The following is a 16,806-nucleotide window of genomic DNA, read 5'->3' as shown; positions in this document are numbered from 1 at the left end:
GCACTGGAAATGAGCCATGGCACGGCCCGCAGTTTGGTTTAAATCAATAATATAACAACTTCTAACCACTTATTATAAATTGTGTAAATGTATTGAGGTCACCAATCCCTTAAAGATTAATTAAGATGTCTTAAATTTATATTAAGACATCCAGGGACGGGACATTGAGAGAGTGGACTCATACAAGTACCTGGGTGTTCATCTGAACCACAAACTGGACTGGACTCATAACACAGACGCACTGTACAGGAAGAGCCAGAGTCGGCTCTACCTCCTGAGGAGACTCAGGTCTTTTGGAGTGACAGGGCCACTCCTGAAGACCTTCTACGACTCTGTGGTGGCATCAGCTCCTGTACGGTGTGGCCTGCTGGAGCAGCAGCATCACAGAGAGGGAGAGGAAGAGGCTGGACAGAGTCATCAAGAAGTCCAGCTCCGTCCTGGGCTGTGCTCTGGACTCGGTGCAGGAGGTGGGGGACAGGAGGGTCCTGGCTAGATTCACATCTATGCTGGACCATGAGTGTCACCCCCTGCAGGACACTCTCTCCGCTCTGGAGAGCAGCTTCAGTGAGAGACTGATCCACCCTCGATGTGTGAAGGAAAGGTTCCGTAGGTCTTTCCTTCCTGCTGCTGTCAGACTTTATAACAAAAACTGTTAGTACTGAACACTCGCAATACTGACCTAACCTAATACTGATGTGCAATTCTGTCATATGTGCAATTGCTGTTGGAATTCATGTGCAACCTATGTGCTGTCGTGACACATATTCATGTGCAATTACTGTCGGGATCACATGCAATGGTATTGAAAGTGTTTTTCAGACTTCCTATAAGTGATCTGTTCTTCTGGATCTACCTCTGTATCTACCTGCGTTGCACCAATGAAATTTCCCCATGTGGGACAATAAAGGAATATCTTATCTTATCTTATCTTAAAGTAGAATTCCTATTGTGTTATAGCTAATTATCAGCACTTCTTCTGCCGGAGTCAGGGCTCAAAGCAGCCCAGGATTCCCTCTCCATGCAGCTGCAGACACACACATGGGACGGATGCTCCTCTCTATGTGGAGCAGTGGCTCTACTCTGAGACCCAGGCTTCCCTCTTCATGCAGCTGCAGACTCACACATGGGACGGATGCTCCTCTCTGTGTGGAGCAGTGGGTCTTATATTGTGAATTATATCGCTAGCACAAATGTTCTCTTTTATATCATGCTAAACATTTTTGGCCCATATCACCATACCCTAATCAAGAACTGTGAGCTATTTAAAATTACCTGTATTTAAATTATTATTTTTAATGCTAAGAAAGAGTTTTTAATTCGATAGAGCCTTTTTTTTCTTTTCTTTTAAACTTCCTACACGTTACCTGTCCTTTTCCTCTGTATCTACCTGTGTTGCAACAATGAAATTTCCCCATGTGTGGACAATTTATCTTATCTTAAAAATATTAGCTTTAGTTTATATCTGTTCTTCCCTATTATTCTCATCCACCTTATCTCCCACACAAAGTGTCCAAGAAGACTACGACACAGGCATGACTCCTGCATGCGTTTATGTACAGTATGTTCATTTTATAGACTCAACAAATGAATGAAGGTGACAGCACTGGTGTATTCTCTGATCCTGCTGCTTTTCTTCTGAAGATTATCTCGTAAACTATGTCATACAGCCTCTGTGCAGAAGATATTCACATAAGGTGCACTGAAATCAATCAGACATACATACTTTATGGATAATGTCATTAGACCTTCAAACCCCGTGACCATAGTAGATTAAGATAGCTATTTCCTTCTTTATCACGTCTTTCCAAAGGAAATATTTTAGATTCTTTGGCCCTTTACTAATTTTTGCTTACTTTGACCTTTCCAAAAATGTTAAACTAGCAACTTACGTCAGTGCAAGGTTAACTTTTTGGGAATAGGGAGGGCATCCGAGCAAAACATCTGCCTCCTAATGCTCATTAAGGAAAGGCATCAGGTCAGATGCTCTCCGTATCACAACCTTGTAACCAGCTGTTGGACTGTATCAGGATTTCCCCTTTTTCTTTCTCGTTTGTAGAATTATCACATGTGTAACTGTAGAACCATTTAGTGTGGTCATACATTTACTCCAATGAGAATATTTCCATTCAGTCACAATGGCTGACACTCAAACCCCAGTTGTCCTGATCTCTGTGCAGCCTGGAAACCAGTTGGCAACATCTGGTTTGAAAGTTGTGCAACGCAAGTCAATGCAGAGAAAGAGGTCAAAGTGTGTTCAATATAATAAAATGAAGGACAAATAGTTTCTTACTTTCTTTCTTTCTTTTTTAGATGCTTTTGGGAAACTCTTTAGGTGCAACTGATCAATATGTTGCTCATTCTCTGTTTCCGGAATAAACAAACAAAGCTAATCTGTGCCCTCTTGTGGTAAGTTAACACCCACATTCACTATTTGTCCACATCTCATATTATAAAGAGTTGTGAATGTGATTGCTTTGTCTATTCTCAGTCACACATATTATCACAAACCTACTGGCAAATGTGTCCTATGAAACATCTGCGAATCATCTAAATGTGGCTGGTTAAATATTCTGTCTTGTCTCTTCCAACTTGATTCGAGAATTACATTTCATTTGAATGATTATTATTATGTAATTGCTCATTTTTAAGTAGATCTTCGAACCAATCCAGCTAATTTTAACTTTGAATAAGTCTATTTTTACTTTAAGAAAATAAATAGACTAATTGTAATTGGCTACTTCTAACGCTAGTTTACCTCCATTCATTCATTCATTCATTCATTTTCTACCGCTTGTTCCCTTTCGGGGTCGTGGGTGACTGGAGCCTATCCCAGTGACTTTGGGCCCCATGTAAATATTTAATTTAGGTTTAATAATTATTCAAATTTAGCCCTTTTTCTATTTTTTAGTTTGTTTTTTGTTGTGTTGTTGTGTTACTTTTAATGGCGGCAGCCAACCGAAAAGATGAATTTACCACCACCTACTGTAGTTGTGCGTCTTCAAAGCATGTGTTCTACGCTATACTGTTTTTAAAAAAGAGAGAGAGAGAAAGAAAGAGCATCTTTGTTTGTTATTGTTTTTTGTGTTATTAATGTACAGCGGACTAGCAGGTCTTTTACTCGCGCTCTTTCGACAGAATTTTCTCTCTCGCTTTCTTTTGATTTGTTCTCTCTCTTTCTCCTTTTTTACCCCTGGCCCGCCGATACCTGTCAACTGCCTCAGGAGTCACACAAGCCAAAAAGCCCTAATTGCCCTCCTTCTTCAGCCCGACGACATCCCTTACTTTCGGTGTCCCCCACCGGGTTTGGGGGTTGCCGCCGCGACAGGCACCGGAGACCTTGCGACCACAACTCCGAGCAGCCGCATCAACAATGGAGGCGGAGAACACGGTCCACTTGGACTCAATGTCCCCAACCTCCCCTGGGATCTGCCAGACGTTCCCAACAGACCCTCACAATGCGCTTGGGTCTGCCAAGTCTGTCCGGCTTCCTCCTCCGCCAGCGGATCCAACTCACCACCAGGTGGTGATCGGTTGACAACTCTGCCCCTCTCTTCACCCGAGTGTCCAAGACACGCGGTCGGAGGTCTGATGACACGACAACAAAGTCGATCATTGACCTCCGGCCTACGGTGTCCTGGTGCCATGTGCACTGATGGACACCCTTGTGCTTGAACATGGTGTTTGTTATGGACAATCCGTGGCTAGCACAGAAGTCCAATAACTGAACACCGCTCGGGTTCAGATCGGGGAAGCCGTTCTTCCCGATCACCCCTCTCCAGGTGTCACTGTCGTTGCCACGTGGGCGTTGAAGTCTCCCAGTAGAACAACAGAGTCCCTGGTCGGTGCACTGTCCAGTACCCCTCCCAAGAACTCCAAGAAGGTTGGGTACTTCACATGGCTGACACAACAGTGAGGGACCTGTCCTCATCCCGAACCCGAAGGGACGCGACCCTCTCGTTCACTGGAGTGAACACCAACATGTAGCGGGTGAGCTGTGGGGCTAGAAGCAAGCCCACACCAGCAGGCAGCGTCTCCCCGCGGGCAACACCAGAGAAGTGGATCAGAAGTGGTCCAGCCCCTCTCACGGAGATGGGTTCAGAAGGCCGAACGGTGCGTGGAGGTCATGACCGCTCAACCTCCCGCACAAGCCCAGGCATTCCCCCCAGCGAGGTAATGTTCCATGTCCTCAGGAACAGTTTCTGTGTCCGGAGATCTGGTCGTTGAGGCCCCTGCGGCAGTCAACCGCCCAGATCTCTCTGCACCGGCCCCTTCCGGATCCTCCTACAGGTGGTGATCAATATAAGAAAAAAAGGTAGGCCCCTATTTATGGAAAAACCTGTGGTAGGACCTCAGGGCTGCAAAATATTTTAGGCTTGCTATTTTATATTTGAAGAGCCCTCTGCACCAAGAGTGGTGGTTGGCTGTGGCTCCTGAGGCCGACTTCTCTCAGCGCTCTGGGCCCTGTGTTTGTGGCTGCGGACAACTCTCTGCTCCTGGTGCAAACAGCTCCTCTGATGGTGCTTTCTCTTTTTTCAATAAAAAAAATATATACAACAAAAAACAAGACCAGAGTGCAACAGACAAAACAAAAAGAACAGAAGAAGCACAGAGACAAAATCCCAATAAAATCCAAAATAGTGGTCCCACCCAGTCCAAAGTCCGTTAAATTTGTTCATTACCAAATTGAGTTCAAATGTGATTAATATTTTTCAAAGTCCCTTTTTTGTTTTTGCTTTTTATAAATAATGTTTTGGCCCAAAGGCTTTATTAGTGAAAAATGGGGGATGAGAGAGAAGGAAGGACATGCAGTAAATTATCGAAGTTGGAATTCAAGCTCACGACACTGCGGCCGGCTGCACTTGGAGCATGGCATATGTGCGCTGTTTTAACCACTCGACCGCCGAGCAGCACCTTTTTTTCATATTCCGTATGTCCATTATAATGTCTGTCGCGTTCTTGATTGTCGGTGCAGCTTTTGTCATGCATTTTTTGTGCGATGGCCTTTACCCCTGCTACCAAAGGTATGCTTCAAAGGTATCTATTTATTGTATCCATGGCAGGAGGTTTAAGGCCCAATACAAAGTTCTGAAATCAAATGGAATGGCAATGTTAAAAGTCTGAAGCTCTTTGTTGATTTCTGGCAACCACATTTTCTTCAGTAGTTAGAATTTCCCTGTGAACAATGTGCACTTTGACATGATGTTATGAAGAAACGTAACACATAACACAAGTAACATAATTATTTCAAAATGTGTGATTTTGTGGTTTTATTTTATTATGTTTTTATACATCAATTTATATTGAATGCATTTCACGCATACAAAGTTTCTATTACTTTTTATTTTTGCAATAAGTAGTTAATTGAGGTCAATTCTTGGTTACTTTTTTGAGCATTTTGATCATTGCTTGAATGCAATTTCCATGTTCTTATTTCTCTCGCGCAGTGCTCTTTTCTCCCACCGCGCTTCTGCCTCTGAACACACCACACTTTGAGTCGCCCTCGGATGTGCCTGTGTGTAAAAGACGCAAATGTCCGCTGCAGCGGCGCGTCTCCTCCTGCCCTTCACCCCGCTCCAGTACTTCCTCTTCGCTCACACATGCCTCGCCTCAGCCTGTCCCGACCAGACTGCGAGCACGACATCTCCATGCAGCTTTATTAGGCCGTTTTGTGTTTTGTTTTGACCATTTTATCCACGAAAAAGCCGCGCAGATGGAGTGTCGAGTGCTGTCCATCCAGAGTCACGTTGTCAGGGGATACGTGGGGAACAAGTCGGCCACGTTTCCGCTGCAGGTAATAACAATAATAACATTCATTAATAATAATAACAATAATTATAATGTATAATTCACGTTATATTTTACGTGAGATTAAGGCTACACTGCATTTTTCCGTTTTGGTCAAGACATGTCGTAAATCAGCTTTGTTACACGTTATGTTACATCACGCGTTATTTACGCCCCCTGCATATACTTAATAACTCATTCATTCAGACATGAATACAGTATGTGTTATAAACCAATAAAAGAACATGGTGTTTCTGCTGTTGGTGATAAGCTATTTTATTTGTACGGGCCAATAAAATCCTGGTTTTAAAAGTTGTAGGCTGAACTAACATTGAAACTTTTTAACCATTAAGTTGATTATTTATTTATTTATTTATGTTTGTTGCCATTTTACAGAGGAGAAGTCGAATGTACTTAACTTTTTTATAGTAAAAAGACCAGGGCTGCAATGAACGATCATTTTGCTGATCGATTAATCTTGCGATTATTCTTGATTATTCAGGTTTTAGAACCCAAGTTAACGAATCGATATTTAAATCATCGATTGGTTGCAATTAATCTTGTTGCAGCCCTAAAAATATATATAACGCTAAAAATAACTGACAGATAGAACAATACCTTTTACGCACAGGGTTGTTACATAAATACTAGATCATTTATTTTCATTGTGCTATTTATTGTTAACTGTTAATTTTCTGCAGCAATATATCGCACTACAAAATTAGTCAAGTGTAGACGCAAATTATTCCCAATCAAGTCACTGAATGAACTAAAATCTCCGAATTGTTTGCCCTTTTCATCATAATGTGTCACATCCAGCAGACTATTAGAGTCGCTGTTACAGTGAAGTCTTTAACACGGTCCTTCTTTCTGCAGGTTTTGGGCTTTGAAGTGGACTCAATAAACTCTGTGCAGTTTTCCAACCACACAGGTCAGTCTGGAGATGATTATTGCAGCGTTTCACGAGGACATTTCACAATAAGTTGAACAACACCATCTTAGTGCTTCTTAAACTGTCACATACCGGCTTCTTTATAACTGTTTTTAGTGAGTGCCAGTTTTGCCTTTCAGTTCATTACAGATCGCACTTTTGGACTTCATGATAGTTTGCTGTGTTTGTAGCCTATTTAGATAAAAGTCAGACAATGACACTGCAATTGCTCTGCAAAGCTTAGTCCTGCTGACACATCTCGACACATAACGTTTCACTTAATCGAATTATCTAACTCGTGAGCAGCTTGTGTCCGCTTTACTACGCTGGACTTGCACAGTTCTGCATCAGTGTCTTTGCCTTCATGATTCAATGGGGTGTAAGTTGTAACAGTCGGAGATTATTGAAGGAACATTGATGTATTTGATTTGCAACATGAGTCGAGGGAGCAGAGCTCCTCGTTGTTCTTGGCCACAGACGCAGGACCATTCTCTCTCGATAAGCAAACAGTCACACAATGGGGCATGTCCACTGGTGGGATTTCAGACAGGTGACAGGTTACATTTGTCAGTATATGAGGGCCTGTGGAGCTGGTTAGATGTAATCCAAATGCAAACATTATTAATGACTAATATGACATTTTCCTGATTTAAAAGGTTACAACTATCCAATCAGAGGTCATGGTGAGCCAATTCCCTGCACTGAAATGCTTTGCTGTTCTAAATAATTCCATCAGACATTTGTTATAAACCTGTTCCAAATAAATGTTAATCCAATCTGCTGCTGTAGTGTTTGAAAGGCTGACCTAATTATGCAACAGTAATATTCTGTGTAACACAAGCACATGAGTCAAAGCATAATATGCTTAATAATATATTATTATAATAATATATTATTCGCAGATGTATTACGCCAAACTACAGGCGTTATTTGTAACTGGTTAGTTACTGTAGTGTAGGGCAGAGATGATGTACGCAATAGTCTGAGTGAAAAGGAAGAGGTCTACACACATTTATTTAATCAACAAAGACATTTACCAGATCCAACAAGAGTTTCCATAGTATGTTTTAGTACAGTCTATGGACTAAAGCTCACATTTAAAGTCACATATTTGATTAGTTATTATCCTCAACGGTTTCATGGCTAAATTGTGACGTATTTAAAGAGGATTATCATTTAATCTAGTAATCTTGATTTGTCTAGACAGTGCCTACAATATGTTCAGACACACAGTATAAAAACATGTGTATAGAATGCTTATGAATCAATTTACAGTTACCATTAAATATTACCATCACATGAGTGATGTACGATTCATGCGATTCATTAGTACATAAAACGCAGTCACAAGGCTTCACTAGAAGTCGTTTCATTTGAAAGGATCACGATCAGACAAACGGATGCCTGCACGACATATTCTCGTGACATTAAAGAGTACATTATAATACCTCAAAGTGTGTTGTTTTTCACAGTGATAAAAACAGTAGTTATTATTTATTCGCGTGAGATTGACTGTAATCTTCATCTCTTTCTATAGTGCTGTGTCACAAAGCAAACATTTCAAAATCTATTTCGACTCTATGGAAAAGGCATGATACTCGATGCTCTTTTTGATACAATAATCATCATTTAAAAACACTTCTTTTGGACAATAGAATGTAATTTTCACACAAAAATAATAGTACTTTATGTGGTCAGATAGTTAAGAAAACTTTCTAAACTATTCAGGAAGGCTCTCGTTTTGTCCTATTTATGTATTTATTTATATTGCATTATCAGTACTTGATCTTTAGTGTTGATACTAGCTTCAGTATTGTTTATTATCTGTTTATCTATACTTTTGACACGCTAGTCTCAGGTAATCTTTTCAGTAACAGTACCCAGCAAGCCCTATAAGTTACAAAAATAACTTTTTTGCAGACAAATACCACTCAGGTGGGTATAAAGTAAGCTGTCATCTCGATAACAAGGTAATAACCAGATAAATATGATCGAAGGGTGTATGTGAAAAGTGTATTTTACAGACTTGAACACAAAACAAACCATTTCAACCATTACAATATAAATGTCCTTAAATGCTTCCCCCTTACCTTTAACCATAACCCCCATTAAAACATAGAAAAAGCCTCAACGTCTTGAGTTGAGTCATTTGCCGGAGACACCTGCAGAGATGATAGGATTATCATCAGCTTCATGGGTCACAGTATGTAAAGAATGTGCTCTCTCGACATGGGGCCACAGGCGAGCCCCACTCCACCAATACAAACACGGACTTCTACCATTTCTGCTGAATGTTGACCGGTTGGCTTTTACTAAAGCTAAAATGTATTACTACTAATGTACTCACGCGTGTCATGGCGTTTAAAAATATTTGCATTGTATATAAGAACTTGCTTCATACAGTGTAATGTGTAATGTGGACTTTGTTACTTGCTCCGCTGCAGGAGTGCACGGCTCAAAATCAGCTTTAGACTCGAGGTGAATGCAGAGCCTCATCACCGGGGACGGCGGTTTAATATGGCTATTCTCTGTTTGCTCGCAGTGAGGAGCATTCGGGGTTATTCTAGTTTATTAGTGCTGAAAGAGGGACAAAGGCGGGGGAAGCTGGCAACCGGGATACAGGCATCCAATTCAGAGAGCAAGGAGGCCCCATTTGGCTCTGCTCGATGTGGAAGACCAGTGTGGAGTCTATGGGGAATATATCAGGAGGGCAAACACCATTTCTACCTCTACGATTGGCCCACACTTGTAGCCAATAGTGAACTGTTTGGTGTGGGGTTTTTAAAAATATGAAATACAGGAGTAAATTGCTTTGCTGATTGTGCTAACGATCTTCTTAACCTTTATTGAGATTTTTTTAATTAGCATTTTCAAACATTTAATGGGAAACACATTTTGATTTAAGGCTGTGTCAAGATTTCTTTTCCCCTTTCTTTCGTCTAAATGCAATTGTATTTTGTCTTATTAAAACCAAATGAAAATGGCTTTCAGTATCAACAATTGAGCTTTTAACCAGGGCCATTTTCACAAAAAGTAGTACATTTTTGCTGACAGAAGATTGGCTGTGGACCTCAGACCTAAGCTTTATTGACGATCAGAATTGACTAATTTAGAACTAAGATAAGAGAACCTTTATTTCTCCCACAATGGTGAAAATTCCAGTGTTGCAATGCAGTTTAAGAACAGCAGGAGAAGAGAGTAATGCAATAAAAACAAGCTAAACAACTTAAACATACAATCAAACCTAACACGATGTGCAGGTAGAGCAAAAACTGTGCTTAATTTGCACAGCCGTACTTGGATCGTTCAGTTTGATGGTCACTTTAGTAACAAAATTAGTTTAGAACTAAATTATTCATACATTTACCCAATAATTTATCTGATATACAAATCTACACTAACAGGTTAACAATCACAATGACCAACTTTTGATATAAATGAAACGTTCTCTTTTGTATTGTAGGCTACGGGCACTGGAAGGGGCAGGTCCTAACTGCAGAGGAGTTGAATGTTCTTTATGAAGGAATCAAGCTCAACAATGTGAACCACTACGACTACATCCTCACAGGTGAGTCCAGAGCTTCTGTCATGCACCACAGCGTCCTGGACACGCCCCACTGTGGAACCTGACATCCCAAGTGTTCAAACTAATCCTGTGCACAATCTAAACCTCATTCTGTCAACTTTCAATTTGAGATTTGGAGACTTATTTGATTTACTTCCTGTACTCTCAAATCTATCTTCAACATGTAACAACAACAACAAGTAACTGGCATACTTGTAAATGCTCAAACTTTGTAAAGTAGCGGTTTTGTCCCCCTCTTATTGTGACGCATGAGCCATGAAGAGGTTACTGAAATCTGCCCGACTCCCCTCTCAAAAGCGTCATCTTTGCAGCAGCCCTTTTGCGTCATGACACAAACACCACAGCAATGATGCAATTTACTGGCAATATATTAAAGTTCTATTGTCTGATAATTGGATTACTGGGTGAAGTAAGTACCAGATGTCACTAATTTCCATTGGTTTTCCTGTTGGCCTCAGGGTACAGCCGAGACACGTCCTTCCTGGAGACAGTGGTGGATATTATAAAGGAGCTCAAGGGGACCAATCCCAAACTGGTGTATGGTGAGGGCTTATCCTACTAAATAACACTGTTCATATGTGGTACTGACATGTAACTAACTTCATGGTAAGATATTTAGTGTAATATCATAGAAAGGCTCATGGTTGTGTTGAAATTGGACTGAAAATACCCTGACAATTATTTACTCTGATCATTATTGCCATATTTAAATAAAAACGTGGCCAAAGGCTTAAGGTGTATGTAGTCTTGTCACTATGTGTTAAGGTGTATTTAAGTCGTCAAGAGTTTTATTAAATTGCCATACCACAATCTCTCCACTATTTAAGTATAATTCTTCTTCTTATTCCTTGATGTTCAAATCCAATGCTTTGTGTGTGTTTTTCCCAGTGTGTGATCCTGTTATGGGAGATCAAGGTGCTATGGTACGCAAACGTTCCTCTTCCATATTTGGACCAAGTGACATTTACCGTTTATATTAATGATGTTTATTTTCAGTATGTTCCAGAGAATCTACTGCCAGTGTACAGAGACAAAGTTGTGCCTTTGGCCGATATTCTCACGCCCAATCAGTTTGAGGCAGAGTAAGTGTATTGAAATGAATGTTGTTCTGAAGATAGGCAAAAGTTGAATATTGAATTTATCGTTTACAGTAAAGTTGTAAACTTTCAAATATAAGGTCATACTTTTGCACTTTTGTGATTAATTGGACAGACATTTGTTGGTGGTAATTAAACCTCGACTGATACTGACACATTTCTTTTGAATTGACAAAATAATGCCTGAATATCTTTTCAAAAATATTGAGATATTAATGGTCAATATCACGCAAACTAAACTTACTTTTAAAGGAGGATTATTAATACACCTGCATGTTTTGGATTAACTTCACTTCTTAATTATTTTTACCAGGCTAAAAATATAACCTATGGTGATCGTGTTGTCAGGACTTTCAAACTAAATCCTAAACCTTAAAAAAAAATCCTCCAATTACTGTAACTTTTGTTTATGTTTGCAGAAGTAATATTTCAACCATATCTAATTGACTTGATGCATCACACTCGTATATGTCACATTGTTTTACAGGCTTTTAACTGGAAGGAAAATTAACTCAGTAGAAGATGCCATAGAGGTGATTTAATACACACCTTTCATTGTTTAGCATCTAAACTTTAGTTTATTTATACAACTCTCTGTGTCTGTGTTCAGGTGATGGACTTACTTCATAAAATGGGCCCAGAGACTGTGGTCCTGACCAGTACAGACCTACCGTCCACACGAGGGGACCAGTTCTTAGTGACTATGGGAAGTCAAAAAACAGGTGAGAATTTTTGAACAGTATCTCCTCCGAAGCTAAGCACTGGGCACTTACGTACTTGGATGAAAAACCAGGTGGCATTGTGGGGCAGCAGTGGCTCTTTAGTCTAGACCAGGGATTCACAAACGTTTGAGACTGAGAGCCTCAAAACACCTATGCAACCGACCTGGGACCCCTACAACAAAAGTAAACCTGGGACCCCTACAACAAAAGTAAACCTGGGACCCCTACAACAAAAGTAAACCTGGGACCCCTACAACAAAAGTAAACCTGGGACTCCTACAACAAAAGTTAATCTGGGACCCCTACAGCAAAAGTTAACCTGGGACCCCTATAGAGAGCACTCACCAACGTCACAAAACCACGTGATACGCATACGTTGCCGCCCCCTTGTCATACGTTGCCGCCCCTTGGCCGTCACTTGTTGCGTTCCTTTGCACTGATAGAGCGCGGAAAGTGATCTCAAACGTACATTATGGAGCCCCCAGAGCTTTCAGAGGCCACAAACTCCTTGGATGAGCTACACAGAGGTCTATATTTAGAAAAGCTGCGATCAATCAACTCAGATCCATATGTTATGCCTAAATCACGACTCCAAGCCCACTGGTCCCATGGTTCACAAGTCACAATTTTGATCAAACGCTCTACGGCTGAATAAAACTAAAGTTATTCTACAGCGTTTATGCTCCGGAGCTCCAGCGCAGGCAGGCGGTGCGTGAGGCTGCCTGCCCGGGGTTCGGTCACCTGCACCGGGCTGATCAGCTGTCAGCTCCGCCGCGAGCCGCTCCGTCCGCGCACGAGTGAGTGACAACCGATAAAACTTCAGATTAACTTCAGATCTACTTAAAGCCTAAATCAAACTGAAGTTAATTCTACAGCATGCGCAGAACAGATATATCTATAGATTATATATATATATATATATATATATATATATATATATTTATATATATATATATTATATATATATATATTTATATATATATATTTATATATATATATATATATATATATATTTATATATATATATATATATATATATATATATATATATATATATATATATATATATATATATATATATATATATATATATATATATATATATATATATATATATATATATATATATATATATATATATATATATATATATATATATATATATATATATATATATATATATATATATATATATATATATATATATATATATATATGTCCATCGCGCTCTTATTTCCGGGTTTCTCGTATCGGATAGAACTTTATCTTCTTATCTTCCCGGTTGCTGCATCAACTGCCACATCAACCTACACCATTGTGATAATAGTAAAGAGTGCGATATCATTAATGAAGTTTTGGGCCCCTTTGAGCCGTGTTTTATCGTAAATCGAAGCAGACAGACAGCGGTCTAGAATTGGCTTGTATAGAGGGACACGCACTGATGACGGCCAAGAGCCTGGAGGAGCGTGGGGGAGCGTGGGGGGCGGCCGTGTGACGTCACGTGAGTGCTCTCTATAGCAAAAGTAAACCTGGGACCCCTACAACAAAAGTAAACCTGGGACCCCTACAACAAAAGTAAACCTGGGACCCCTACAACAAAAGTAAACCTGGGACCCCGACAGCAAAAATAAACCTGGGACCCCTACAGCAAAAGTAAATTGGTGCCTGTAGTAATTTCACTTAATTTAACAAGATTATACCGTTTCCGAGTTAAAAACTGATGTATTACAGTGTCATAATATTTTTTCAATTATATCTTGTGATCCTCCCACACGACCCCGTGGTTGCCAGCAGAGTGTGCTCAGTTTGAAGCTGTGCAAATGGGACTGAAAACCATGAGGTTTAATTGAATCCACACAGACGTTATTAACAGTTTTCTCTTCTCAGTTAAACCAGATGGGACCAATACCACTCAGAAAATATGCATTGACATCCCCAAAGTGGATGCTGTGTTTGTGGGCACTGGGGACTTGTTTGCTGCCATGTTGCTCGCATGGACTCACCACCATCCAAATGACCTGAAGGTCTGTAGAATTCAAATGAGAGAAATGCAAACTATGTCACTACCAACTACTGTAACTTAGATTTGTGATTTTGACAGTCTGCCTGTGAGAAAACTGCCTCTGTCATGCATCACGTCATCAAGAGAACAATTAAATACGCCACAGGTACGTTTTCACTTTAATCTGCTATTGTCTTTTTTTAATTTATTTTTATTTTTTATATATTTGAGACCTTTTAGCCATATATTTTATGTTCTCGGGCTCCTGTATCAGTTCACTTTATCATTTATCAGGTTCGTTAATGCTTTATTTCTCTCTGGCTCCTTTTGTAGAGATGGCTGGACCAGGGAAAAGGCCAAATGCTGCACAGCTCGAGCTGAGGATGGTCCAAAGCAAAGCCGACATTGAAAAACCTGATGTTGTTGTAGAAGCCAGAATTATACAAATGAAAAATCAGTGAAGGTTAGATGTTAATCTGACACGTATGATTTTCTCATCAAAGACAGTCCAGTGAATTTGCCTTATCAACTTTAAAACAAGTGCCACTATGATATAGTGGATAGTATTGTTGTATACACATGGTCCATAAATATGAGTCACTGTCATTGTATGGATTTATCCATATTGTGACAATAGAGAGACCAGATTTTAGACTTGTTGTATTTTGTAATTTTTAACCGGGTCCCACACAAAACAACTGTTGCATTTCACATCATGAAATATTTGAAGGATTATAAGCACATTGTAACAAAAATTATTCAAATGACAAACAGACCAGGTTAGATTGCCTCCGTCTGCAGCGTTGTTTATTAAGGATGGGTACAACGTAATTGTGTCCCTCTTTTTCTTGATCATCTAATCACAAAATGTGCTTAAACATTATTTAGAGCTAAAATGGTTACCGTTTAACTTCTTCGAAATAAATTATGCAAAAAATATAAAAATCAAATAATTGTAGACCAGATAGTTTCATATGTTTTTATTACATTTATTCTTATAACATATTATTAATAAAAGCCTAATTTATTAATAATTGTTCACTTTTACTAGTGTATTAATTGTTGTATGTATACAGTATTGAATGACCTAGTGAGATACTGTATACCAGGATAGATCTATGTCTTAACATCTCAAATTGAGGTACTTGCACAATGACATTTAAAATAGTATTTACTATTATTTTTTCATATCTCATTGAAAGAGTTGGTCTGAGAGGACATGTCGAAGTCTTAACTGGGTTAAAAACTGGACGTTTGTGAATCAATAGTAATGTCATGTTAGAAAGTGAAGTGCCAACCGTTGACCTCCTGCTCTAATCTAGAGCACCCTAATGAATAAAACGTCTTTTAGTCAATATGTGTCATAGTGATTGCTCTTTTTTTCTTTCTTCATGGGTGCCAGAAGTGAAATAACTGCTCTGCTTCTGTTATATCAGAATTGTTCAAAAATGATGTCCATAGAAGTACAATATGATTTACTTTTAAAAAATAACTCGACTGGAAATTGTCACAAATGAGTTACTACTAAAAACAGAGAAACTCCAAAATATTAGTTTTTATTTATATTTTTGTTATCATCTTTATTATTGCATTTTTCTACTGCTGAACATAGCAGTAAAGCACAAACCAAACAGACTAATTAAATATGCACGACAAATTTCTGGAATCACCACAGCAATAAAAAGAAAACATTTTGTCTGAAGAAAAAGACAACCTATTGACAGTGTTAGAGGACTTGCATGTAGTGTATTGATTGAGCAGGTAACAGATTGTTTTGCCAACACTAATCCACAGTATGTAGCTACAGCCAGCATTAACCCAAATAACTACACGGACCAAATAACTACACGGACTGACCAACAACACTGTAATCCAAGCATGTGGAATATTAGCTGTGGTCATAGCAGACGACAAACTATGAAGTCAAGGTTACAAAGGGGGTAATAGCTTCTAAATATGCATGATTTCCTTTTTATACACTGAGCACATCCAGTTAGACTGTGTATGTATGCAAATCCACCACCAGGGGGCTAACAAGCTCTGAACCTGAGGAGTGGATTTCTAGGGGAAAGGTCAACTGAATTTAGGTGAGACCACAATATAATATTCAAACAAAACTAAAAAGGGGTGACCCAAATAATGACTCGGAAAGTAAAGTATTTCGAGAAATTACTGAACACAGAGTTTGGACATAAAATTATGGAATTTCCCCCCCAAAAAAACACACACAATATATATATATATATATATATATATATATATATATATATATATATATATATATATATATATATATATTGAAGAAAGAAATCATTTAATACTGACAACATGTGTATTGTTACGGCAAACATAATATTACTCAAGAAGAAGTAGAAGTATGGTGTCTTTCAATTTCTTGAAAAGTTGTTTAAAAAAAATGAGTACTACTCACCCGTAATGAGAATTAAATATTCGATTAAGCTTTGGTGAGAATAAGATAAAAGAACAATACAAAAAAAAAAAAAAAAAACTATAAGCAATAACCTATAACTGCAGCAAACTTTATATATATATATTTTTTTCAATAGCTGGACTACTTTTACAACAACACCATAGTTCCTGAAAAGGTGGAAAATAAATAGGAAAAACATATAAAAAAAATAAAAATTACATTGTACTAAGAATGTGATATTTTGAAAAATGTT

General features: G+C 39.0%; 1 protein-coding gene across 1 annotated transcript; it reads left to right on the top strand.

The window, feature by feature from the left end:
- Positions 1 to 5,530: 5,530 nt before the first annotated feature.
- LOC140359902 (pyridoxal kinase-like) lies at positions 5,531 to 15,477 on the top strand. The gene is made up of 11 exons (XM_072445151.1): positions 5,531 to 5,791; positions 6,661 to 6,715; positions 10,179 to 10,283; positions 10,760 to 10,843; positions 11,190 to 11,224; positions 11,298 to 11,383; positions 11,886 to 11,931; positions 12,009 to 12,120; positions 14,008 to 14,144; positions 14,222 to 14,288; positions 14,456 to 15,477. The coding sequence occupies exons 1-11, from the start codon at positions 5,711 to 5,713 to the stop codon at positions 14,581 to 14,583; spliced, it is 936 nt and encodes a 311-aa protein (XP_072301252.1). The 5' UTR covers positions 5,531 to 5,710; the 3' UTR covers positions 14,584 to 15,477.
- The last annotated feature ends 1,329 nt before the right edge of the window (positions 15,478 to 16,806 follow it).

The sequence above is a fragment of the Eucyclogobius newberryi genome, unplaced genomic scaffold (assembly GCF_026437365.1).
Source record: "Eucyclogobius newberryi isolate DKJ021-1_F unplaced genomic scaffold, fEucNew1.0.hap1 SCAF_14, whole genome shotgun sequence".
Classification (NCBI taxonomy): Eukaryota; Metazoa; Chordata; class Actinopteri; order Gobiiformes; family Gobiidae; genus Eucyclogobius; species Eucyclogobius newberryi.
Note: the sequence above shows the minus strand (reverse complement) of the source record. Positions and strands in the feature narration are given on the sequence as shown.